The following is a 26,919-nucleotide window of genomic DNA, read 5'->3' as shown; positions in this document are numbered from 1 at the left end:
GTCTTTTGTAGTATCCTTTCCACTAATTCCTAAATAATGTACTATTTGCTCACAGTAGGGAGTGATTTATTATAAGTTATTAATAAAACCCCATATCAGATGCATATAAGGAACCAAGTAGAAGACTGTTTTCTAAAGTTTAAAATTAAGATTCTAATTTTAAAAAAAATTTGTGCACTTGTGTCTAAAATTACGGCGAGTACCTAAATGCATCACGATTCTATTGAAAAACGTGAAAGTTGTAGGTAGCGACGGAAACAAGCTAGTGGCTAAAAGCAATTATCAGTTCAGACATTTAAAGGAAATACTTTTAACGTTAAAATTGTATTTTATAGAGATGGTTGTAATAGTTTTGGTATTTCAGACACACTCGGTCTTAACTAGAAAAATAAAATAAAACGACGTTAACGAGCTAACTTGTTAGCATTACCTTCAGGATGTCGAGATGTTTACAACACGTTTCACAGCGGAGCAGCAGAGGGAACTAGCCAAGCAACTGGCCACCTTTCTGTCTCAGTACAGCCACCTCTCCGACTCCTACATAATTGTGCGTATCGATAGATATTTCTGAAGTATGCAGCTTGCCCAGTGGTTTTGTTTTTTGTTGCGTTTGGAATAAGTAAATAACCAGGTCTCTAAAACTAAATGTTATTGTGCACATTTATTTACTTGTTTTGTATATGTCAAAGCCAATAGTGCCAGCTAGTGACGAGTGATTGTTTACCTTTGCGAGACAAGTAGATCAGTGAAACTGGGGTTTGCAAGAATTTCTTTATGCAGAACTCTCTTAAGGCTCTATCACAGCATTTCATTCAGGTTGAGGTCTGGACTTTGACTGGACCATTGGAACACATTGATCCTTTTCTTTTTCTGCCATTCTATTGTAGATTTGCTGAGGGCTTGAGATCATCAGTCCCTCGCATAACCTAGTTTAACCCAGGCTTCAGCCGTCAGACAGATGATCTGATAGTTGGCTGTAGAATACTTTGGTATACAGAGTTCATATTCGATTAATGACTGCCCAGATCCTGTGACAGCAAAACAAGTCCAAATCATCATCCCTCCAGCACGGTGCTTAGTAGTTGGTATGATGTGTGTTGTGCTGATAATCTAATGTGGTGCTGTTCATTAGGGCCAGCTATCTCCACTTTGGTTTCATTCATATGTCCAAAGGACATTGAGGAATTTTGTAGAGATCCAGTTTTGTAGAGATCAAATTCTGCAAAATTAAGTTGTTAATTTTCAAAACAAGTGAAAAAATTACTTGTTTTCAAACAAGTTAATACTTGTTCAGTCTTTTTCTTGTCATACTGACATGAGCTTTAACATTTAACATCTTAACTGAGACCCGTAGTCTCACTCTAAGATGTAGCTCTTGGGTTTTCTTGGGAGTTTCTCTAAGCACCGACCTCAAAGTGAATTTGCTGGAACGTCCACTCCTCGAAAGAATGTAGATTACACCTAAATGCTCCAGACGAGCAAATTGCCAAAACCTCTGCTTTATTAAGGGTGGTCATGCTTGCTGATGATCAGTTAATCAAGTGCATTTAATTAGCACTGAGTGGCTGTTGTGTACCCTTCTAATTTCTGTGGACGTAGTAAGGGTTTACTTAGTTTTTCACATGACTGTAAAGTATGGTATATGAATTGTAATCAAGCCTTATTTACACAGTGCAACAGCTGGATTCTTATCAGTTTGTTATCCCTTCTACAGGAATTTTTCACAGAAGATCTGTGGCACACATTACCCAGCAGCTGGCAGCCTGTGTTGCAGGACCTGTCATATCCACAGATTGCAGACCTATTGCTGGATGCCACTCATGAAGACAGGAGGTACTACTGGATTGTTATTAGGCCCTTTATATATCCTTAAAGCAAGGTTGCAAATATCCAAATCAAACTCAAAAAAACTAAAGAATCAAAAGCAAAGTTGATTTTAGCAAAGCCCAGAAGGTTTGGTTGCCTTGTTTTACAAAATTGAATTAATTCATACATTCATTTGTTTATTTAGGCAAAGTAAGCATAAATTAGACATCCTGTGCTCTTCATATAATATCATATCAATAAAAACATCCCCTTATTAGGTAATTAATTGCCTAAAAACTTTCTCATTACAGATATCCTTCAGTGTGGCCTCTGACTCTCTTGGCTTTCCGTGCCACAGCCCATGCCCTGGCATTTCCTAGGGAGAGCAGGAGTGAGGGATGCAGAGTAGGTGGGTCAGTGAAGCCAAAGGAGTTCCTGGAAAATCACAGTCAGAGCTCCCTCCTGGGTCACATTTTCAGGAAGCATGTTAAACCCAAGAAACAGCATGAGATTCGCAAGCTCGGCACAGTATGTATGCTTACAGGTGGCTGCTTTAGCACGTCTTGGCTTTTCTGCTTAGAATGTTTTTAATATATATTTTTATATTTGCAGCTGGTTAAGCAACTTTGTGAGCAGACTGATTGCAACAGAGTGGTCGATGTGGGCTCTGGGCAGGTATCACTCATAGTCGCATGATTTTAACCCATAAGCACATCAATACATTTTTTAAGGTAGCACTTTAATGTTAATGGGAATGGAATTAGATTTCATGCTTCTGTAGTAAAAGTCTATAAAATCAATTTTCATGCAAATTTTTAAGAGTTGAAATCAAAAATAAAGCAGTAAATCTTGCCACAGTAAACCCTGAGTTCCATTTTTGCCTAACCAGGGTCACCTGACTCGTTTCCTGTCCTTTGGACTTGGACTTTCTGTGACTGCTATTGAAGCTGATCCAACCCTGGTTACTATGGCATCCAAGTTTGATGGACAGTTGGTGTGGGCCTTGGAGAAGGAGAAGCAGAAAAAGGTTAGTGATTTTCTAATATTATTGCACACCTATAAGTTTCTAAATAAAGTTTGGATCTCAGAGAACTCTAAATGTCCTGTAAGGTTAATAGAATACTTAAGTATTTTGTGTAATGCTCTACCATTGACTCTTCCTTATTAATTATTATTTACTATTTTCAAACATAGTTTTTCCATGTTTTTCCTCTTTATAAAAAGCTTGTTGTCAAGAAGAGCATTCTGGGTCCAAAAAGTCCAAACCTATAAATAAGAACTGAACTGTGTTGAGTTGACAAAGCACTGTGAGTTAAAGTCGGCATCCTCCGTGATGTCTGTTCAAAGGCAAGATTAAGCCTGACACTTCCATTTTTGCCACTTGGGGGCAGCAAATACAAAGTGTAAACACTGGCATATCACCCTTCTGGATAATTTGTTGACCCTCTTAGCAAACGGTGGGCTTTTCCACCTTTAGCAGACGCAGGGCAACATTGCCATTCACCTGGAATTTGTTTATTTCTACCTGATAAATGTAAGCACAGTTATTCACTCTTTAAAGTTGTAGTTTCCTCTCTATCAACTCTTGGAAAAATATGAGCTTCTTTACCTGTTAGATACCCTCTTCACTAGCTAGTCTCAAACAGTAGTGGTTTCTGGATGCTTTTTCACTGAAAAGTAAGACTGGATAAAAACACAGTTAATGATCAAGCTTTAAGTTTGAAATGTTGACCTCAGATTTGCGTAAACGCTCTTTAAAGCCTAGGGGAATAACATAGTGATGATTTAGTGATTTACCAATCAGTGACAGTTTTAATTATGATTATATTTAATGAATCCATTGTATAGACATTTTACCTCCTACTATAGTGCATATCAACAGAAATATTAATGAACATCTTTTGCTTCCTAGAACTGCTCCTCTCACATTCCAGCACAAAATTTTCCTCGCCACATCGCCGGTTGGGTAAACCCGAAGGCATCGTGGGAGGCTTTCATCGGACAGCTAAAAGCTGCAGATCATGTCAGTGAAGGTCCCCCAACTCCATCTGGACCCAGCAAAAAGAAACTGCGAGGCTCTGTGCAACAAGGAGGCCTCCATGTAGTTCAGACTTCTTATGCTCGTTCTGATTCTAACTCTCAAGAGTCTGAACTGTCAAAACAACAAAAGTCAAAAAAGATGTCCGGAGTGGAATTCGTTGATGAAAAATGCTGCTCATGCATCCACTCTGACAGTCACGAGGGGGTATACTCTGAGGAAGACAGCCTTCAAGGCTATCCAAACTTTGTCCTGACTGGTCTCCATGCCTGCGGTGACCTCAGTGCGACCCTCCTCCGCCATTTTGTCAAATGCCCGCATGTGCGCGGCATCACCTCAGTGGCATGCTGTTACATGAAAATCACAACCAAAGAAAACCCCACCCCTCCAGGACTGGTCATACCGCCTGCTCCACCAACACTGGATCAAGAGTCAGTTCAGTCAGAGTTTGGCTACCCGATGAGCTCCTGGGTGTCAGGGCTGTCGGGACATCAGTTGTCCTATAAGGCCCGAGAGGGGGCGTGTCATGCTGTTGAGGACTATGTGCGGCGACTCAGGGAAGAAAGCGAGTTGCTCAGGTCGCACTGTTACAGAGCGATGCTTGAGACCTTCATCAGAGACACAAGGCCAGATCTGCGCAGGGCAGGAATCCAGACCATCAAGAAATCCCACCTATTACCTTTTATAGAGTGAGTAAAAATTGCATCCATCAGGTATTTACACAGGTCTTTCATTTCAGCTGATATGGTTTGTCAGTTGTCTGAAAATGCAGCAATAATTGGTACAACAGGAGGAGGGTCACTAAATTCATAATAACAGTGCATGCCCATGTTATAGTATTGTTTGGCCTTTCAGTGCGTAAATGCTAAAATGTGGTCATTTTTGCCCAATGCTAGGTGGTTGCTAGGCAACATGATTATAATGTTTTACTATATGAAGTGTAAATCCACTTTTGTGGATATAAATAAGATGTTATAGTCATGAAATGTAAGTAATACATTGTGCTCATATTGGTTTGTAAAGGCAAAGTAAAATTTATTTATACTGCACATTTAAAACAACTGTTGACCAAGGTGCTGTACAATTAAGATAATCAAGAAAAATAAAAACATAGGAAGACATTATAAAAGTTAAGAAAAAGAAAAGTAAAGCCGTGAAGGCTAGAAAATTTTAGCCTGCTACTAGATGGTTGCCAGAGAACATGATGGCGACATATATATCTTGCATAGTTCAACTTTTGTGGATGTGAATTATATGTTATTGTGAAATTAAAGTGACATGAAGGTGTTATACAGGCCATGAATTGGTAATTTAGCCCTGTTTGCTCAGTAGTTGCTAGGCAACTGGATGATATCATAATATGTGATATAGATAAAAACCTCTTAAGAGGCACATGTGTTTGGTTGCTCTGCCCCTGGAGGAGTACTGGACAAAGACAGGCAGAGATTTGGTGTCATTTCTGCATGTATAATTTGCGTTCTGTAAGAATCATTTTAGTTTCTGACTTAAGTATCCTGTCCTGTTTTGTCTACATTTGTTATCCCTCCCAGATATGCTCGTTTGGGTCTGGCTCGGGTCGGACTGCCTCCTGAGTTGCCCCTGGACCTGGGGCGAGTGGAGGCCATGTTGAAGGAACAGGGCAGGGTGGTGGTGTACTTCAGCTTGTCCCTGCTGCTGGCCCCTGTGGTGGAGACAATGGTGCTGCTGGATAGGATGATCTACCTCCAAGAGAATGGTTGGACAGTTGATGCTGTCACATGACTTAAATATTATGTTTGCGTGGTGTAGCCATTTATCTCAAACCTCTACTGTCTCTCTACAGGTGTGAACAGTCAGCTTGTTCCTCTCTTCAACCCAAACTTCTCTCCAAGAAACTTTGTGCTGGTGGCTCTGAAGCGTTTTGGACAATGACAACAAAAGGAGAATTCCCACTTAACCGCTCTTTGTTTTTAGGAATTTTAAATATTAAATATTAAGAAAGGTTTTAAGCTTTTAATCCATCTGAACATCATGATCCTGACACATACATGTACCACTGTTTATCACTTAAAGCCTCTATGACAGCTTAGAGACATGCATGTGTTAGGTATCAATTTTCTCTGTATAGACAGACATTGTGTTTGTGGTTTGTTTTTATTTATTTTATTTCTTGCGCCATTTTTAGTAAAGGAGAAAGGGAACATCATATTTTACTGTGTGTAAACAATATATCCATCCATCTTCTTGTGCTTATCTAATCCAGGGTCATGGGGAGGGATTAAGGATAGATGTGGGCATCGTCATCACCAAGAAATGTTAAATCCTAGAAATTGTGCCAATAAGCTGCTTTAGAGCAGGTTATGTTCAGGATAAAAGATCAACAAGTTGCAAAATCACCTCTTACCATCTCAAAAATAGAGTCACCATTCTTGGAAGATCACTTTGATCTTGGTGACCAAATAGTAACATGACCTAAACATTTTTACAACCATATAAAGCAGGGACACTAAACTGATTTTACATTGTGTGCAACATACAGCCCACTTTGATCTGAATTAGGCCGAACCAAAGAAACTCTTCTTGCTTTAAGTATAAAGAAGTTAAACATAATGCATTTAATCCCTGCAAAAATTGTAATATTAAAAAAGAGCAATTTCAGCAGTATATCTCAGTTTTTCTACATGACAAAAGAAATGCGCCTATAAATCAAAAACAAATCTGTCACGTTTGTAAAGTCTTTAAAATTACAGAAAAAGTTGTAATAGCTCAATGCTAAGAAATGTTGGGTTTTTCTATAGTAGACAGTGAAAAAATAGAAATTTTTCTCATATTTATTATTTATTTATTATGTAATTACTTTGGTGTATTAGTAGGAATGGGAGAGGGCTTTATGAGTTATGTTGTAAAGCTTGTGAAAATACAGTAAAAACTTCAAAGTTTATGTCCTCCTTAATATTTCCAGTGGGCTTGATCAAGTCTTTACCAGGCCAATTCTGGCCACTGAACGTCTAAGAAATATAGATATTTTTTGGAACAGCTTTGTTGATTTTTTCCCTCCTGCAAGCAATTTTAAAACAATTTTGTTTTTCTGTAGAAGTTAATATACAAAAAAAAAATACCTGCAATACCTGTTCTTACTGTTCGTACTTAACTTTACATTAGATTTGCACTAAATTATAATTTAATTTATATTTATTAATTCTATATGTATTCTTTACTTTTGCTCAGTGCTGAAAGTTTGAAACTGTCTTACACAAATATAACCATTAATTTAATGGAATAAGCAGGTCTAATCTGTCAGATTCTCCCATGTCTTAATCGTAGCGCTGATACTCTACTCGCGCCCTTGGCGTTATCAGCACCTGCAAAGGGAGTTGTTGTCTTCAACTATTGAGGCTGAAATAAGTTCATGTAGTTCTAGACTGTTCAGTGGAAGTTTACATTACAATGCCACACCTGAGCATGAACACAAGCATTTAAGCAATTTGAATGAGAATAACAAATTTTCCATTACATTTCCAACCTTTTGATCAATCACACTAAATCATACAAAGGTAATTTCTAGTCTAACATCATACAATATCAACAACATTGCATACTCAGAGAAGTTTCGCGATGTGCATCATTCTACAGTATCAGATACAATTTTACACTTAATGTTCATCCCACTCTCACTATGACCCTTTGGTCATTTATAATCGTTCTTATAGTCTAAAATTTGTATGAAAAATAGCAGTAATGATCCAAAAATTCCAAAAATATCAGATTACACATGGAAATATGAAATAGCATTAGTTGTTCAGCTTTATCACTTTAGTTAAATTAAGTTGTTCATTTATGAGAAACTGTTGTTAAGATAAGGAAGCCATTTGGTCTGAGACATGTTTCTCAAACTTCATCATTAAATGCATCAGGCAATGTTTGTAATTTAGTGACTGTTTCTGTAAAAGAACCATTTTCAGCAGTATTGTTAGGGATGGAGTTACACATGCATCACCAAATATCACACACACTCCTTTGTGCTGCCTTATCAATCACATTTAGCTCTTTAAGAAGAAGTTCATTCTCTGGGTCCTCAAAGCATGTTCTAAGCCCAATAAAATTCCTTAATGAAGTGGAATGTCTCCAAAATCCTATTTTTAGGGTTTCAGGTAATGTGTCAGAATTTAGTAGAAATGTCAAAGGAACTTAGAACTGTTGCTGCTATATTTACTAGGGTAATGAGGATCGAATGCACTTAGGTGTCAGGAACTGGCTTACTAGAGAAGTGGTCTAGCTGCCATACAAAATGTGCGCATGTCAGAGAGGGGTCTCTCTCTTAATCGTCCCCTGATTGTCTTCAACTTACTCACAATGGCTTAACTGTGTGTGTGGAACAAAGCACGAAACATATGTGATGTTATCCTATATGTATGTAACTAAGTGACAAAAAAGTAATATTACTATTACTAAAGTGATCATTTCAGAAAATGAAGAAATTTCCACACTGGCCATTGAGTTGGCAGCAAGTTGCGTCTCCCACTCATGTTCTACCACTTTGTAAAGCTCCATAGCGGCTCTAGCATCCTCCACAGAGGAGTGGCCTTTGTTCCCAGTCTGAGGACACAGGAGAGAACATGTTAAACATTACGTCGTTCACATTTATAAAATGAAAATGTGACTGAGCAAAAAATGAAAAATCTTAAATGTTCACGATGTTGAGTAAAACTGAAGGACGAATGAAAAAAATCAAGTGCCTTTCTTTTAATTTTAGGATCCACTTCTAATAAACTAGCTCCACTAACTGTACATATCTTCCACTTTCTACTCAACCAAACAGAGAACTCCGTCTTACCTGAATGTCACGGTTGAAAATGGCCTTCGTGAGCATCTTCAGTGAAGTGCACTTATTCCCTTCAATGCCGGCCTTCTTTTGTTAATTTGGCCATCCTCACCCACTTGTGATTCTTTTTCACATTAAGACCATTAAAGGAACCATTACCGTATTTTTCAGACGCACTTTTTAATGTAAGGATTTTAAGGTGCACTTCAAATCCTTAACCCCTTTTAGCAACTGTAAATGAGGACGGAACAAATTAGTTTAATTTGACCGTATTCACTTGAAAAACTATTCACTCGTCAGGACCTGTTCATGGAAAGAAACAAAACACTATGTTGTTACCAGTGTTGGGCAAGTTACTTTGAAAAAGTAATTAATTATAGTTACTAGTTACTTCTTCAAAAAAGTAAAGTAAGTAAAAGAGTTAGTAACTGAGTTACAATATTCTAAAAGTAATTAATTACTTGAAAAGTAACTATTGCATTACTTTAAAAAAACGTTCACCCTCTGGGGTCCAGGGTATAATTGGCCATTTTTAACTACTTTTGATTTTCCCTCCACATTTTACCTTTAAAAACGATTTACTTTGCCTTGTTTGGTATCGTCCTTTTCAGCACAACCTCACGTGTCTGAATTTACAATCATGTTTTCATTTTTTACATACTGTATTAACACAATTGATCTAAAATCAGACAAAAAACATAAAATCACAGTAGAAAAAGTTATATTTTTTACTGTAACAACCACAAACATGTTTAATGAATCATATTTCATAACTTTAAATGCAAATATAAATTGTCAATTTTAAAATCATATGCACAAGTTTTACAAACAACAAAGTTATTTGCAGCCATTTACATTTTACCCTTTTTTTTTTTATAACCACTTCAAACTATTTACAGAACAATCAGCTGTTCTGCATTCAATAAGATGCCACACAAATTATTTGTGCCACTCCAAATATTTCTGTCCACTATAAAGGAGAACATCAGCCTGATACCTGCAGGTCTGACAGCAGCAGGTGTATCACTCCTGTTTCTACCTGGAGACAGCAGTCTCCTCATTGTTCTGACACACAACACAAAACTTAGCCCCCTTAGCTCCAGGTGTTGTGCTAGACAGTGATTACCGTCCGCAGGAGCGTGCGCAGCTGCTTAAAGCTGTAGCATCCAGATTACTTACAGCTACTTCCGTGCAACTGATATAAGATGCTGAACCAGCTGAACACAGCTTCAACCGTTTGTTTGCTGAAAAATAGTAACGGACCGCATTTTCTTGTTAGTAACTGTAACGGCGTTGTTACGATATAGTAATTAGTTGGATTACTCTTTAGTTACTGAAAAAAGTAACGCCATTTTTCCCATCACTGGTTGTTATATCCTGCATACTGGAATAGGTAACTGAAATCTCTGATTATGCTTGTGTAAGCTTGATCTAGGTCAAAGCTAAGAGACAGTCTGGTACATCAGGGGAGAACAGAAACTGAAAATGGGGAAGATCTTAGCTTGACCTTGTTCAGTGGAAAAATACCCTCTATTCAACAGTGTGAATGTAATTTTGTATTGCAATGCAGTTTAAAGTATAAATGATTGTAATCCCAATAAAATCTAGGAGGCATCCTTGCCTGACTCCCAAACCACTTCAACTGGCTTCTAAGCTTTTCCTGTGTGGATCTGTCCTTCACAAGGGAGAGACCAGCTGCCCTTCAGATCAGTCCTCATGGCCACCATAGCTGAAGATAAGAATATCGACTCATCTGCAAATCTGCTGATTTTCAAATATGGACATATTGTCAAAGTCAGCCAATGCATATGGTGTTGGTACAGAGAGAAGTGTATACAGTATACTGAAACTAGGTGAACAAGGGAGCCTTCTCTTCCATAGGGCCACCTTAAGTGAGATAGTATGTGACAGCTGCAACTGTATAAGTTTAGACAGGAGAGTTTGCCTTTATTCTGTGTTTTAGCAAATGAGAACCCACACGTGTAACAGCATCATGGACCAACTGGAAGTCTGTTTCTTTATTGTCTCAAGGATGGAGTAACACACAACACTACAAAACAGGACAACTGGATACCTGGTGAAAGAATTCAATTTTTTCCCTCTCCTGGAAAACAGCATGCAGAAGAAATCTTGGCAGTTAAGCTCAGTTCAGAAATGCAGAAAGCAAATAGGACATTTGAGAAGAAGCACATTCCTGCTGCTGCTTTCACTACCCACAGCTCAGAGTCACAGTGAAAGTACCCAACTGAAAATAGCACTAATCATTTTTTAGTTTGCTTTATTAGAAGTACATTAAGTGTGCTAATTAAAAAAGCAATGTTGATACAATGCCAAACTGTATTATTGGAAAATTGTGCATATAATACCAAAAGTAAAACTAATTAAAAAAAGAAAAATGTTTCCCATCATTGTTGAATGGCTATTACTGCTGCACATGTTTACATTGCGTTCACTGTAATACTTTATATTATATCCTATTTATTATATTTGATTTCAAAACAATTTTATTTATATAAAGCTTATCTTTAAGTTCAATAAGGAAGATTTGTAGTCACACATCTGTCTGCTTCCCATGTGTTGGTGGCTTATTTATGCCACATCACTTCCACTTTCCCATGCTGTCAAGCTCATTGCGACATCACTGGTGTAGTCCAATCATCTTTCCACACGTCTTCTTAAAGGCATTCAGAACTTTTCCCTGCTGATGTTTTTTAACTAGAGTATTTAATAATTGAAACTATAACCCATGTTTCCAGAACTCTGGTGTCAGTCTTCATTTTATGTGTCATGACAAAGTGATGCACTCTGGAGATTTACTGAGGTCTTTCAATACAATCGGGTCACAGGGGTAAATTCTTTCTGTGTTCCTAGTGCTGTGTTATCTCCAAAAGTCTCTCCCCTTCTCTTCCAGAACAAACTCATTTATTTTCTGTAGTTGTGTAACTCTACTCTGTCCAACAGAAACACAATGTTGTTATAATATTGTGCAGCATTCCAGCTGTCCACCGGAAGTGACAGCTGGAATCTCTCAGATTCCCCTGTGTTGAAGCCACAGAGATATCCTCCTAAGGATTGGCTTCAAAAAACCCTACTATGACTATCCTTTCCAGCCTTACTGACTAAAGTGCTCAAACCTCACAGATATAACATGTGCTATCCTAAAGCTGTTTGGTTGGTTTTTTTGTACAGCTTTTGTAAAATTACACATTAAGACTTTTTTTTTTTTTTTTTACTTCACTTCAGTCTTATATACTAGACATATCATTCATACCGATTGTGTTTTTCTTTTCAAAATACACATTCTGTAATGTCAGTACATTGTTTTATCGTGTAACTATAGTCTGACACAATCACAGCCCAACAAAACACAGTGTTAGCTTCAACCACTTGCATAACCACCTTTAGCAGCAATAACTGGAAGTACTGGTTTTCTGTATGGCTTTATCCATCTCCAACATCATTGTAGAGGAATTTTGTCCTGCTGTTCTTTACAACATTTATTTGTTTCACTGAGGTTTATTCATTCTAGGTTCTGCCACAGCATTTCATTTAGGTTCAGGTCTAAACTTTTACTTAACCACCATTGCAACTATTTGATTTTTTTTTTATCTTTTTTTTTTTTAAAACATTCTGTTGTAGATTTCATATTCAAAACAAGTAGAGAGACAAGTGATGGAGCCACCAAACAGCAAGAAAAATAGAAAAAAAACCCACATGACAGGAATTAATGTTGTGAAGGAGGGCAAGCATAGTTTTTATGTGGCAGACGAGGGCAGGTATGAGGTGTTTTCGTTGATATGCAATGATTTTCTCCAAATATGGCACTGGCCAAACATCTCTACTTTGGTCTCGTCTGTCTAAAAGACATTGTTCCAGAGGTCTTATGGTGTTCTAAGTTGCAGCTTTGCAAACCAAAACTGTGCTGCCATATTTCAGAGAGAAACAGTCTTTTTCTGGCAACTCTACCAAACAACCCATAATTGTTCAGTCTTTTTCTGATTGCGCTGTCGTGAACATTAAGCATGTCTCCTAAAACCTGTCTGAGATGTAGCTCTTGAGTTTTTTGCCGCTTCTTTGAGCACTGCACAACTTGACCTATGTTTTGAATTCTCCTGGGAAGACTGAAAACTGTCATGAAGGTTTTGGTGAACAAAATCTTGTTCTTCTGAACAATCTGCAGAACGATGAACCCTATAACACTTTCGAGGTTTATGCAATTCAAGGTCGTTGTTGAGGTTTTTCCTCCTTGGCACTGCAACACAAACATCAATGCTCCAGACTCGCAAACTATCAAAGCACTGCTTTTATATGTCTTGATGGATGCTTAATTATCAAATATGTTATTTTCATTCAGTACTTTAAGAAGCTTTGTCCCACCAAACCTGTCATGGAAGTTAAAGCTATAATTTGTGAGGGTGTGTGTGAAACGGCAAATATGATCACCTATGTGGTTTATTTTGTTTTTTTATTTTGTTGTTTTTGTTATAACAGAATTATATTCGTTCCATCAAAATCATTTTTTCACATAATTTTTTGCACTGATCTCGTTTTTTGGTTCATATTGCAAGAGACAATCCGACTAATTCTCTTAACGGTAAAGCAGCGTGCACTTGTCGAAATAAAAATCCCATAGACCCAGCTGTTTTTGTAAAGTATGTCAACAGTTATATGTTGTGTGTATGTATATTTCAGCTCAAAATCTAATTTATTACAGCATTTTTATGCAGCACATTCTCAGCCCCCCCAAGAGACCAATAAAGCACATAATCATAACCACATGTTGTTCTTCTATAGCTCTTAACCTCTACGATGTAAGACTGCTGCTCTGAGACCAGTTTGGTTCTCATTTTGTGTTGAAGTTTCACATGTGGTCTTGGCATTGCTCCTAAATCAGTTTTGTTTGTAGAAACTCCATTGGTGGAGTCGTACAGAGCCATGATCTGTGCTTAGCACAATGAGATCGAGAGGCAAACCACATATAATTCATTCATTATTTATACCCTTTTACTTATGGGCTAAATTGGACCGCAATGACATTTTTAGTGCATGTGGTTGTGCTCATAAAATGGAAAGTATAGAGAGTTCTATTAAGTGCAACAAAATATATTATAAACATATTCATTACAAGTACACTTCTGTTTTGGTAAAACCTAAAGGTAACTACAAAAACTGTAATAATTTAAAGTTACATTTAAATTAACAATTAGTGCATTGCCAGAGCATATACTTGAAACAAGTTTAAGCCCAAGTTCCACTGAGCCTTCAGTCTCAGGATCATTAGAAGAGCTTTTATCAATATTATAATATTTATTAAATATTTGTTTGAGGTTTTACCCTAATCCTCTTCTTAATCCAGTGTCATAGCACCTCTTTTGATCAGCAACAGCACTGATTTATTATAAAAACACACAGTAGAAAACATTTCAGAGACTCGTTACATCAACATGATTTAAAAAAAAAAAAAAAAAAAGACACACCGACCAGATTTAAATACACAACTATATAAACTCTGAGAGTTTTAATAAATTCACATTTATGTTATCAATCAGTACAAAGGTGAAAGAGTTGCTGTAATGACAAAAAAATGATATTAACTGGGTTGAGAGGACGATATTTTCTACTGAACACAGTCAAGCTAAGATCTTCAATTCCAATTCCTGTGTTAGAAACAAGCTGAGAGTTACAGTCTATTTTTGTAAGAAGTAATGACCGCACATCATCAGTCGAGTCACATAGTAAACAAACTCCTCAAAGTTCACACAGTCGTGTGGGTTTTCATCCAGCTCCCTCAAGATGTTGTCACGTTCTGTCTTATCCTTGCAGTTCTGAAAAACAATGGTGGAACAATGAAGACTCAAGGACTGATAAGTATATTTTTCACATCATGACTAGATTTGGATTTATGGTGGATATACAAAGAGAATGAGTTGTACCTGCAGCCAATTAACCAGCTCTGCTCTCAGGGTTCTCTTCAGATCTTTTTTCATCATTGTTTTGCTCCGTGTGCATTCCTGTTTAAATATGCCAAGAACTTCTTCCATTGCCTCTTCCAGTTTGCTCATTTGTGTATCCATGGCAAATGTCCTACTGAGAAAGTCCAAGGGAAGTGAGGTTAGACACATTTGAATGTGCCTGTGTTTAAATTCATCCACTGAACACTGAAAGTTTTACAATGCCTGAAGTATCACTTCTATTTGTAACTGAATACAAAAATGATTTACATTAAACTCCATTTATGCCATATTTTTTTCAAAGGATATCCACACAGCACATAAATAATATTATATATTCAACAATATTGTGAAAACAAAAAAAAATAAGAAATGCAAAACACAAGGAGAGTGAACGATAGTTTCAGTATTAACATTTACACCTAAACACGAGTCTGTAATTTTGTTCTGAATATTGTTGACAGTAAACTTTTCTTCACATTGAATTTATTTTACTGGCTGAATAGACAAATAACCCTCATCCCCAGTGATAAGCATTTCTGGACATGACTAAATGTTAACTTTTAAAACTTTTAATTAGTAATCTGGTGATCTAAAGTGTCATATATTATCTCAAAATGATATACTCACCTCTGCAAAGATGTTGAGGAAAATCTGAGGATTTGAAGATATAATGTTCAAGGGCATCTCACTGTTTTTATAGAGGGAGATAAGAATGAGGGCCGTCCTTTTGGGTGTTGCTCTAAGTGTCATCATCATCATCATCAGATGTAAGTGTCATATTTCAAATGCAAAGTTAAATTTATTCATATAACACATTTAAAACAAGGGCTGTTGCCCAAAGCGCTGTACATCTAAAATAATCAAGTAATAATAATAATTAGGATTATTAGGACTTTACTTAAACGTACTTATTGATAATTTGAATTGACGTCTAAGCCAGATTGATAAAAGAATAATTCAACAATAATAAAATATTTTTTGTTTATACTTTGTTTATACTTTATTAATCTTTTATTTATCTTTTACTTATAAATAAGTAAAGAAATACCATGTTGCAGTGATGTGCAGTGACATTTATTAAAACTCAAGAAGAGACGATCTATTTTCAAACACACACAAAAAAAAATCTTGGTAAAAATAAAAGTGTATTATAGGAAAATTGTGCATAAAATATAAAAATATATTTTTTATAATAATTCTTTATATTATATTCTATACATTATATTCAATTTCAATTCAGTTTTATTTATATAGAGCCAAATCACAATAGTGGCTAAATATTGTAAGGTAAAGAGCTTACAATAAGAGGGAGAAACCCTAACAATCAGATGACAGTGAGAAGGGAAAAACCTTTTAATTGGAAGAAATCTCCAACAGGACAAGTCTCAGGTTAGGTGCAGCCATCTACTGTTTGGGACTATGTGGGAGTTGGGGGAGAGAGACAAGCCAAATACATGATGTGGAAGGGTTGGTGGAAGAGAGCTAAAGGTCTATAATAACTCATAATTCCATACAGAGTAGTGTATATACACATAATGTGTGAAAGAAGAGGAAATGTTCAGTGGACCATAGTAAACCCCCAGCAGCCAAAGTCTATTGCAGCATTACTAAGGGTTATGTTGCAATCGCAACTTTATTCTAAACAGGATCATCTGACCCACTTCCTGCTCTTTCTTTCCCATTCTTTATAAATAAGTTCCATTTATTACTTATTACATCCCTCTGAAAAACCCCTCAAGCTGCTGTTACAACCAAATTTCCCACAAAGGGAAATTTGGTTGTAACAGCAGCCAAAAAGACACATATACAAACAAACAGTACACAGGACACGGAACAGAAACATACACTATTTTTCTTACATATTTACATACAAGAAAGTATTTAGTCAGCCACCGATTGTGCAAGTTCCCCCACTTAAAATGATGACAGAGGTCAGTAATTTGCACCAGAGGTACACTTCAACTGTGAGAGACAGAATGTGAAAAAAAAAAATCCAAATGCCAAATTACAGTTATTTACTTTCTTGAAAAGAAAAATCAGTTTTAGTGGTTAAGTGTTATACTTGATTTACTTCTAACTTCTCAGGGAGGTCAAGTGTGTTTAGAAAAAAAAATGGGTATAAAAATGTGAATTCAGAATTCAGTTATTTGCCTAATATAGGTTTATGGCATACTTCTAAATTATTTGTGTTTTCTTCCTTTTATTCCAGGTGGTCTAATGACTGTGTTAATTATTGGTTGTCCATTGAATGATATGAAGAAGTAAATAATCTCACAGAAAACACTCTAAACAGGGTCATCTGACTCGCTTTCTGCTTTCTGACTTTTCATTTCACTCAGTGACTGCTACTGAAGCTGGTCAAACTGTAGTTATTATGGTGCCTAAGTTTTCTGGACAGCTCCTCGTGGGACTTGGAGATGGAGAAGAAGAAGCAGAAAAAGGTCTGTGATTGGCTGAACTCTTCCACGCTGTCAGTCTGCAGTATAGAGAAAGTTAAAGGTGGGTTGAAGTCCAGCGCTACTCTAGCACTAAGTGTTAATATAAGTGTTAATATAATATGTTCATTATTTGATGCTCGCCTCTATCCATAAATGACATAAACATAACTAAATATATATACATACATTTCTTTCTGTTCGCACCACAAACACATGACCCTATACTGTGCTCACTGCATCATTCTATTTTTGCACTGATCACCACCTGCATTCATGTATATATCTACCTGCTTATCACTTTTAATTTTAATTTTTGTGTTTATTTAAGCATTGTCTGACAGTATCTTTGCACTAAGTACCACAGCAATTTCCTAATGTTGTAAACCTGCTCAACATTTGGCAATAAAACCCTTTCTGATTCTGATTCTTCTTAGAACTGGCTCAGCTGTTCACCTTCCACTGGACACCCATTCATCAGCTGGCAACAATTCTAGTGTTTGTGAGAGGGAGTAAGAAGTATTTCATTGTGATTCCTCAAAGTTTAAGGAAGCTTATCAAATGTGATGTAAACCTAAACACAAAAAGACATTTTAGGGCAGGGGTCCCCGACCCCCGGGCCGCGAGAGTTGAGGATCGGGTGTGAAATTTATGGTTTTCAGGGCTTTTAATGTTCTTTAGCGTAATTTTTTTAAATCGTTTTTATTGTTAACTCTGTTTCCCTGGGTCTTTTCCCGTGTGTTATTAATAAATTGTCTTTTTTGGTACTAGTACTTGGTTTAGTTGTATTTATCCGCGACACCTTAAAGGCCGGTCTGTGAAAATAGTGTCGGACATAAACCGATCCGTGGCGCAAAAAAGGTTGGGAACCGCTGTTTTAGGGAACTTAGATATGATTAATACCTTTGTCACATTTGCAAGATTAGCATGCAACCATTAGTCAGCTCTCGGGTAATACAGAAACTTGGGGGGGGGGGAATAGTGCAATTACTCTTTTCAAAGGAAAAAAAGGAGGTTCTAAAAATAAAACCAAGGAAAAGAAAAAACACACAATGTTGTCAGAATTTGCTGACATAGTATACAGGATGCATGTCCCTTTTTAACTTCGGGACCCGGAAATCCCGAAGTTAAAATGGGACATGCGTTGTTGAGAATCACCAATCAAAGATCCTGTGGGATTTCGAAATACACACGGAAAAATTCATGATAGCTAACAAACCGCCCATGGCAGTCATGGACAAGCAGAGGAAGAAGGCCGTAGTGATAAATGTAGCTACACCAAGTGATAGTAACATCAGGGAAAAGGAACACGAGAAGCTGGAAAAATACCAGGGCTGAGAGAGGAGAAGAGAAAAGATGTGGAGGGTGAAGGCCTCAGTGGTCCCCGTGGTAATCTGAACACTTGGGGCAGTGACCCCCAACGCAAACAAAACACAAACAAAATACAAACAACACATCTGGACAACTTCTCAGACTTCCGTTGATTGAGCGAAATTGATGATCTTTAAAGACAGACAATAACCTGACAGGTTGTTTCATCAAGAAACCCATCCATATTTTGCACTGATGTCTTTTTCTAGGTCATATTGCACAAGACTATCAACTAATTATCTTACCGGTAAAGCAGTGCGCTCTTCTCGAAATAAAAATTCCAGAAATGTCACGTGTTCACAGCTGTTTTTGTAAAGCAGTTATTATTTTCTAAAACATTCTGAGGACATGTTTAGGTCAAAGTCAAATTTATTACAACAGTTTTATACAGCACATTCTCAGCCCCCGCAAGACACCCATAAAGCACATAATCATAACCACGTGTTGTTCTTCTATAAAGCTCTTAATCTCTATGATGTAAGACTGCTGCTCTGAGACCAGTCTGGCTCTCATTTAGTGATGAGGTTTGTATTCACATGTGGTCTTAGCTTTGCTCCTAAATCAGTTTTGCTCGTACAAACTCCATTGGTGGAGTCGTACTCCACCTCTAAGGCTTACAGTAAGAGACACGCTGGTTTTAACATTTGTTTTCTTACCGTTTTCCTTCAAGTACTAGAACTAATACGAATTTGATTCTTAGGCTATTCAGTGACATCGGATTTTATATTGTAGGCTGTGTGATGAAGTATTCTGTTATTTATCTGGTAAAATCAAAACTTGGAGTCACAATGACAGTAGAGTACAGTAAAGTGTTCACATTCACTTTGTAATTTTCTGACCAGATGTCAGGGTTATTGTGCCAGCGTTTGCCAATACACTCTCACCCCTAGGCGTGAAAGCACATAAGTACAAGCAGATGTTTTTCTTGCAACTAAGCTCAGAATCAGTCTCCTGCTCTGAGATCAGTTTGGTTCTTATTTGTGTTGGGCAACCTGTTTAAATGTGACCTTCACAGTGGTCCTAAATCAGTGCCTTGTTTGTAGAAACTCCATTTGTGGACTCATACTCCACCTCCACATTGGAGACACACTCATCTCAAACCTCCTAAAGCTTTGCTAAACTATCCAGGGCAGTTTTCGAGCTTACTACGAGCCATGAAGCATTTGTTTTTGGCGGTTTTGGGTTTGCTGTCTCTTCAGTGGGTACACAGCAGGAGCGATGACAGGACAAACTGCAAGCCATTTACAGCCAGCTTTTGTCAAGGTGTGGGGTACACCACTACCCTTCATCCAACGGGAGTTCAAGGCTACAACCTGCAGCAAATTGGTCAGATTGTGGAGACTGCTTGCTCACCGCATGTTGCCAAACTTATGTGTCGCATTGTTGTGCCTGAATGCAGCTCAGAGGACGATAGCAGGTTGAAACCATGCCGAGCTCTCTGTGTACAAGTCAAGGCAGACTGTGGATCCACCCTCAGAGCAAAGTGGTTGTCCTGGCCTCTAAGGCTCCGATGTGAGACTTTACCTGAGAGCAACTGTGTAGGGGTGAGTATAAAATAATAAGAATGTAATGTCTTACGCTGTCTGGCCAACGTAACGCAATATAGCTGACTGAACTCAACAGTCATAATCATGAATGTTTGTTTTTTTTATTATTCAGCTTTTAGCATCAATATCACGGGATATTCAATATTAAAACTGCACAGTCTTTGCTACTGTGGATTTTTGATGTTTTTTTTCCTGATTATTAACTGGAAAAAAGTGCTTTTTGTTTAATGTTTCATGCATCACCTCACATGTGGAATAGAGCACAAGTTAAAGCATATGAAAGGTCTCATTTTCACCCAATTAATTAATGGATTGCTTCACAATTTATTGTTGCATTGTCTGTTCAGCTTTGGCATAGCCCTTTCACTGACATTAACAAACTTTAAATGGGAACATCCAGTTATTGTAACACTTCATGGTATTGTCCTCATCTCCTGGCTAATATTCAGCTCATCTGTTTGTGTTTTTCACAATTTGTCAATTCATGCAGTCATTCCACAAGTATGTAGAAATGAAAATGCAATGCCTCTTTAAGACTCTTCATTTCATCAGATTTCATGTATAAAACCAAATGCACCAATACCAAAAGAGAATGCATGCCTTTATACTCCCATTAATATTAAAAATATAAACTAAAAGATTTATGTTTGTGTTCATCCAGGCGTCATCAGTCATCAGTGTTATTCAGACACCCCCTTCAGCATGTCAGCCAATCACGGTTCCTTTCTGCAAAGACATGACTTACACAGAAACTGTGCTGCCCAGGCAGGAAACCCAAGACAATATAGCCTTAACAATAAACCGGTTTAATCCACTTGTGACATCAGGATGCTCCCCTCATCTGAAGCCATTCTTATGCTCCGTCTACGTTCCCAAGTGTGTGTCAGGAAAACCTCGTCCACCTTGCAGAACGCTCTGTGAGCATGCAAGGTCCCACTGTGGAGCACAGATGAGAAGTTTAAGTTTGGAGTGGCCCGAAGCTCTCAAGTGTGAAGCATTTACCACAGAGTCCTGTGAACATGTAAGTAATATGAAGATAAACAATATTCACAAAGACGCTTATACACTGTGATGAAAGCTCTGACTCTTTCACTTGCCTTTCTGGCTGAGTAGCTCAAATCTGTTTCAGCTCTGCATATGTTTGGGAATATGCTTTTTTGTACTTGTAACTCTATCAAATAGTAAGTGCTGGTTAATGACAATAAATGATAGTACATTTATTCATCCATTTTCTTCCACTTCTTCAATGTGGCAGGGGGGGAGTAGACCCTGGACAGGTTGTCGCAGGGCTTCCACAAAGAGACAGACATCCAGTCACAGTCACATTGACACCTTTGGCCAGTTTAGAATAACTGATCAACCATTACATTCCCCCTTTACAACAGTCAGCTTTTCAATTGCCTTAGAATGAAGACATAGTGAAGTCACTCTTCCAGCATGCTCTCTAGTTAGCCAAGTTTTGGCCAAGGGAAACTTTGGCAGCTCACAAACCCTTAGACCTGATAGAATAAGACAGACAAGTATCACAGGATGGACAGTTTGGATATACTCTCTTTGGCAATAAGAGTTAAAATGAGCATGCAGATTTGTAGCTAATTAGCAATGGCATTGTTCATTCATTCTTCTAATCATCCACTTCATTACCTGTCTATTATTATTATTATTATTATTATTATTATTATTATTATTATTATTATTATTATTATTATTATTATTTACCAGTTCAGGTTTGTGGGTGGGCAACACAGCTACACACTTCAAACCTGAAATCCTCTTACTGTGATACTGTTAGCCACTGCACTACTGTGCTTCCCAGCATTGTTGACATTTAACTAATTTCTGTTTCTGTTCATCCAGGTTCCAGTCATCAGTGTTAGTCAAGCACCCTCTGCAGCATGTCAGCCAATCACTGTTCCTCTCTGCAAAGACCTGCATTACACAGAAACCGTGCTGCCTGAGAAAGAAACCCAAGATGTTATAAGCCTGAAGATAAATCAGTTTTATCCACTAGTTAAAGTGGAGTGCTCCTCCCACTTAAAGCCACTATTGTGCTCTATTTTCGTTCCTGAGTGTGTGTCAGGGAAACCTCGTCCTCCCTGCAGAACTCTCTGTGAGAAAGCAAAGTCCGGCTGTGAGCCACTGATGAACAAGTTTGGCTTACCATGGCCTGAAGAACTGAAGTGTACAGCATTTACTACAGAGTCCTGTGAGCATGTAAGTCTGACACAACACTCTAACACTTTTGTGTCAAACTCAATTTAGTCATGGGCGACCTATGACCCAGTTTAGACCAGTAAAACCAATGCACTGTATTGGAATACATTCTGAGATCATTAATCTGACGAACAGCCGAGATTTTTTAAAAAGCTGAAACCATAAGAGCATTAAGACACCCAATACTTTACATTGTTAATCATTTGCAAGACAACAGAATCTACTATTTCCTGTGAAATTATTTCTCGTTTAATAAGTTTACATAACAGATGATGTGCAGCCCTTAGATGCCTTAAGAAAAAAAGTGCAAATTCAACAGATTATCTCATTTGTCCCCATTTATTATGTAAAAGTATTCATAGTAGTATTTGTCCATTTTTATGGCTCAACCAATCTACTGAGATTAAATTTTTTTAAATACTTTTCATACTTAAAAAAACATCTTTAAGGCCACAGGGTGTAAAAAACGTTTTGATTGTAGATTTGTACAAACCAGAAAATGTCAAAACTAATGAGTCCAGGATTCAGAGTGACATACAACAAAAACAGATTTATTTGGACTTCAAAGACAGTTTTTAACAATACAAGCAGAAGTGAGTTACAACAGCACAAGATTACCTTTCGTGGTGTCTTGTTCTGCTGATGTGTCCATTTTTTTCTGTCACCATACTGATATTCCCCTCATATTTGCAAGTCTATGTATAATTTGGTATTTAAAATTTTTTCAGGCTTTAGCTGGATTTTTGTGGCACATATTTACGTAAAGACCATGTTTCACTATAAAATTATTAAAGAAATGTATCACATGCTGAAGGTAACCAGAGCTGGAATGACACTGTGTACTTGTGTCTCCAGTATGGCGTGAGCAGCAGCGGTGGGGTCTGTGAGCCAATCACCATACCAATGTGCCAGGGTCTGTCCTACAACCAGACCCTCATTCCAAATCTTCTGGGACACACAAGCCAAAGAGAAGCATTCACGAAGATGTCCTTCTTCAACTCCATGGTGCAAACCGTGTGCTCGGTGGACATACGCGTCTTCCTGTGTCGGGTTTATGCCCCTCAGTGTGAGGCAGGGCAAGCGCAGTGGCCCTGCAGGTCATTCTGTGAGAAAGCCAGACGGGACTGTGAGGGACTGATGTCCAATTTTGGCATTTCCTGGCCAGAAGAACTGCAATGCAGCTCATTCCCAGAGGAAATGTGCATATCAGTAAGTAATCGACAATTTGTTGATGACCAAAGAAACATTAAAAATGTAATTTAATGAAGTAAAATGAGTTATTTTTCTTTTTCAGTTATTTATCTTTACTTGACATCTTCCTTTTTTTTCTTTCACAGGAAGAAAAAAGGTCTAAGGTATTTCAGTTCTTCAGAAATTTAAAGTAAATTTGATAACTTTTACTTATTGCTTCTTTTGTAAGTGGACAACTCAGGGGGTGTGGGGCTGATAACAAAGTTTTAACCTGCCAGTGCTGATTTCAATTTGGTTGTCCATCTCAGCAAAAACAGATAGGTGGGAATCCAATGATGTCATCAGTGCTGCTTTAGTGACGCCTAGTGGCTGAAGGGAGCTCATCACCATCACCAAAGGCATTAATACTCTTTGCTTCCTTAATTTGAGTCAAAAGAGACATAAATGTGACAGTGGATAGGAAATAAATGAATAATAAATAAACTTTGATAAATTACAACAAAAAAAATCATAAAACAAATAAAAAAATAAAAACTTTAAGGGTCTCTGGTGTCGATGAATACGTCTGTTTGTAGTCTAGCAGGATTTGTCCAGCAGTTGATAGTAAAAAAATAATAATAATAATGACCAAACATAAAACCCAATTTCCTTTGGGGTCAACCTTCAGGATCAATAAAGTTTTATTGAATTGAAAAGTACACAGGATTCAATCTTTTAAGTAATCTCTGATACAGAATGTTTTATGATGAAGGGAAATTCTTTCCACATGTTAAATGTTTTGGTATTTCTGAATAATAACAGATGTTTACAGTACAGCTTTACAGGGTGTCTCTAAATGATTTCCACCCATCAAAAGGAGACTTGTGGTTTAGTGTGTATGACTAATACAATCAAACTATGACTGATTATGTAGATCATAGTGGTTTAAAGACAAAAAAAGTTAAAAACAAATCCATGTAGTACATTCAACTGACACTAAAATGAACTGAAAGTTGCTTTATAACTGAGGTTGTGGTGTGCATACACATACCGCATCTTTGGGATGTAATTATTCAATAATGGTATAATGGTAATGGTAATGGTATAATACTGCAAAATTTCCATTACACCACCATTTTTGTCCTTGTTTGCAGATGTTGAACGTTGAAGATGTCGCTGCTAAACTGGAGGCTGGTGGCTATTCTGTTCATGGAAAAGGTTTGTTTCATTTCCAACACCAACATTTTCAATAATAATTGAAGAACAATATTTAAATTCATGTTTTTTTATTTATTTTTCGAAATTTAGCTCTTACTCTCAGTACTGCTCGTCTGCTGCTGACTCTCATGGATGTATCCTTTTTTTGTGGCAGTTAGTAGAACCAGAACTACAAATTCTAGCCAACAGTTTAACACTTAAAGAAATAAGAAGTAAATAATTTGGGGAGGGGGAACCTTCATGTGACTGATTTTACACTTAATGACTTCTTTTTTTTAATAGCAAAGGAAGTAAAGGCTTGTGGGTAGTGTAATAGTTAAAGCCATGCCAACATGATGCATAGAAAACATTAATATGGAAACCTCCCGTGTTATAAAATTATCCATTTGGCATATGTTTCCATTTATTGCAATTATGTGTTTAGCTATGTATATTGCATGCTTCATGCTCTTTAACCAGCACTTTCAGGCAGACCAGTCTGGAGACCTGGATGTGGTGGAGTTCTTCAAACTGGAGCGTTTTGTGGGCGCTATCAGGAGAGAATACGTGGAGAGCTATGGGAGCAGGAATCAACCCTCTGTTACTGAGAACCAAATGAAAAAGGCTTTGGTTGCCCGTGGTATGACATTATTTCTTTAAAAGTACAGTAAAAATACATCCATTGACATCCATCATTTCTCCTTCATAACTTTGCTGATAAATCAAGAAAATATACAGATATTTCTGATATCATAGTTGCGCACTCAGCTGTGTTCAGCTTACAGTACACACTGGACACATTATACAGACATAAGCTGCAAAGTCACAGAAAACCAAACTGTACTGTATATTATATTCTTGATGCAGTACAAAAGGTTTGGATGTGTCATTAGAAAGATTCAAAACATTTAAGAAGCAGTCATTTATTTGTAAAAATAAAATAAATAATCGGGGAAAATTCACTGATTATTGCAGAATTTCATTTGGATGACGAAACCTTCAGAGTTCTGTGGCAGGAATATCGCTCAGAGGGTGGGATCAACTATGATAAATATGTGGCTGCCCTGGCAAAACTTCAGATCCTCAAAGGTAACTGCAACTGTAACACATTGACACTGACTTTAAGGATATACTCCAGTTCAATATTACACAATGTGTCTACTACACCAGATATGATGTCTAGAACTATTTTTTTTAAGTATTAATGGGGGGGGGGGGGGAATGTGATGAATTAAAAGTCACTGAGTGCAAACCTTAAATTAATTTGTATCTATTCCCCAATAACCTTTGAATTGTTATTAATTTAGTTGCAATCATTTTTGTAGTTTTGATCCTTCTACAAGCTTGAAATGGTATTTCAAAGTTTTAAATATATGCCTCCTGTCTCAGATCGTTTCAAAGCCCATCTGCTGAACTTGCCCTGTGACTGTCAAGTGGCCAGCTTCACCATGAACCAGGTGAGTTTTCATGTTTTAAATAAAACCTGTGTAATTTAATCTAGCAAGTTTTTACATGTTCACCTATATGGAAAATTACAGAAAAGTGTAGACAATATTAATAATGACTAAAAAGTGTGTTAGTATAGATTATGCATGTGTATAAATCCAAAAAAGGCAAAAAGACTAAATATATAGACTAAAATACATTAGGCTGTAGTTGTTTGCAAGCAAAGGAAATTATGGGAGGTAATGAGATGAGATGAGAGCCTTTATTTGTCAGTTGCAGGTCTTTTGCCCACAACCGAGATGACAGACCTTGCCGACCGTACATACAATACACAAACATCACATTGGGGAGACAGGTCAGGCTAGGTAGCGAGGACAAATACAAACAGAAAAAATAGCAACAGAGAGATTTATTCTGAGGTCATTGGGTGATTAAGGTGGAAAAATCTGCACTTTGTTACATAAGGTAATTTGGGCTTTCATTCAGAGGAAAATACATGCATTTACTTTCTTTCTTTCTTTTTTTAAAGAGGTGAAGTAAATATTTATCTGTTTGATGTAAGTAGTAAAAATAGACTGTTTTCTGTCTTCTTTGCTACTTAGCCTAATAAGAGTTAAATAATAAAAAATATCTACATTTTACTGTGCCTATTTATTTTTACAGTTGCATTTTAAAGACTTGTTTTCTTTTCAGTTTATGAAGACAGCCATTGTGTGAGGAGCAGAGCTGAACTGACCACAAGAGGACTGTACGTAGGAAATAGCTGCATATCAATTTAGTGATGCAGAACTCTGCAAATATATATATGACTGAAATTTTCTTTAATGACAAACATTTATTTTTAAATCACAGCAATATTAAAGTGACAATAAACACAGAAAAGAAACAGTTTTCAATGCCTGAAGTCTGATTTCAGTGTTAGTTTTAAATGTACTTCTGA

General features: G+C 37.1%; 3 protein-coding genes and 1 long non-coding RNA gene across 5 annotated transcripts; 2 read left to right on the top strand and 2 right to left on the bottom strand.

Annotated features, from left to right (window-relative positions):
• The first annotated feature begins 433 nt into the window (after positions 1–433).
• On the top strand, positions 434–6,840 carry mettl25b (methyltransferase like 25B). Its single transcript, XM_085423635.1, has 8 exons — positions 434–547; positions 1,715–1,833; positions 2,118–2,334; positions 2,419–2,481; positions 2,696–2,833; positions 3,719–4,533; positions 5,395–5,579; positions 5,667–6,840. Exons 1-8 carry the CDS (start codon positions 446–448, stop codon positions 5,753–5,755), a joined length of 1,728 nt encoding a protein of 575 aa, XP_085279761.1. The 5' UTR covers positions 434–445; the 3' UTR covers positions 5,756–6,840.
• Positions 6,841–6,970: 130 nt separating this feature from the next.
• On the bottom strand, positions 6,971–9,501 carry LOC146659545 (uncharacterized). Its single transcript, XR_014913810.1, has 2 exons — positions 8,658–9,501; positions 6,971–8,419 (listed from the first exon to the last, which is right to left on the bottom strand). It is a non-coding gene; the product is annotated as an uncharacterized LOC146659545 (long non-coding RNA).
• Positions 9,502–14,125: 4,624 nt separating this feature from the next.
• Positions 14,126–15,339, bottom strand: LOC146659544 (protein S100-A12-like). Of its 2 annotated transcripts, none has more exons than XM_085421886.1 (3): positions 15,227–15,339; positions 14,579–14,729; positions 14,126–14,470 (listed from the first exon to the last, which is right to left on the bottom strand). In XM_085421886.1, the coding sequence occupies exons 2-3, from the start codon at positions 14,717–14,719 to the stop codon at positions 14,333–14,335; spliced, it is 279 nt and encodes a 92-aa protein (XP_085278012.1). In that variant the 5' UTR covers positions 14,720–14,729; positions 15,227–15,339; the 3' UTR covers positions 14,126–14,332. The 2 variants fall into 2 exon arrangements, with proteins under 2 accessions (XP_085278012.1, XP_085278011.1); XM_085421885.1 differs by having other exon boundaries at positions 14,579–14,732; positions 15,227–15,257.
• A 4,115-nt stretch (positions 15,340–19,454) lies between these two features.
• On the top strand, positions 19,455–26,809 carry LOC146659543 (uncharacterized). Its single transcript, XM_085423634.1, has 11 exons — positions 19,455–19,949; positions 20,614–20,973; positions 21,810–22,166; positions 23,022–23,375; positions 23,504–23,521; positions 24,491–24,554; positions 24,645–24,688; positions 25,023–25,173; positions 25,509–25,622; positions 25,923–25,990; positions 26,673–26,809. The coding sequence occupies exons 1-11, from the start codon at positions 19,560–19,562 to the stop codon at positions 26,694–26,696; spliced, it is 1,944 nt and encodes a 647-aa protein (XP_085279760.1). The 5' UTR covers positions 19,455–19,559; the 3' UTR covers positions 26,697–26,809.
• Positions 26,810–26,919: the final 110 nt, after the last annotated feature.

Source organism: Rhamphochromis longiceps, linkage group LG11 (genome assembly GCF_057381845.1).
Source record: "Rhamphochromis longiceps isolate RC_006_pf linkage group LG11, R_longiceps_female_GT1.1, whole genome shotgun sequence".
Taxonomy (NCBI): Eukaryota; Metazoa; Chordata; class Actinopteri; order Cichliformes; family Cichlidae; genus Rhamphochromis; species Rhamphochromis longiceps.
Note: the sequence above shows the minus strand (reverse complement) of the source record. Positions and strands in the feature narration are given on the sequence as shown.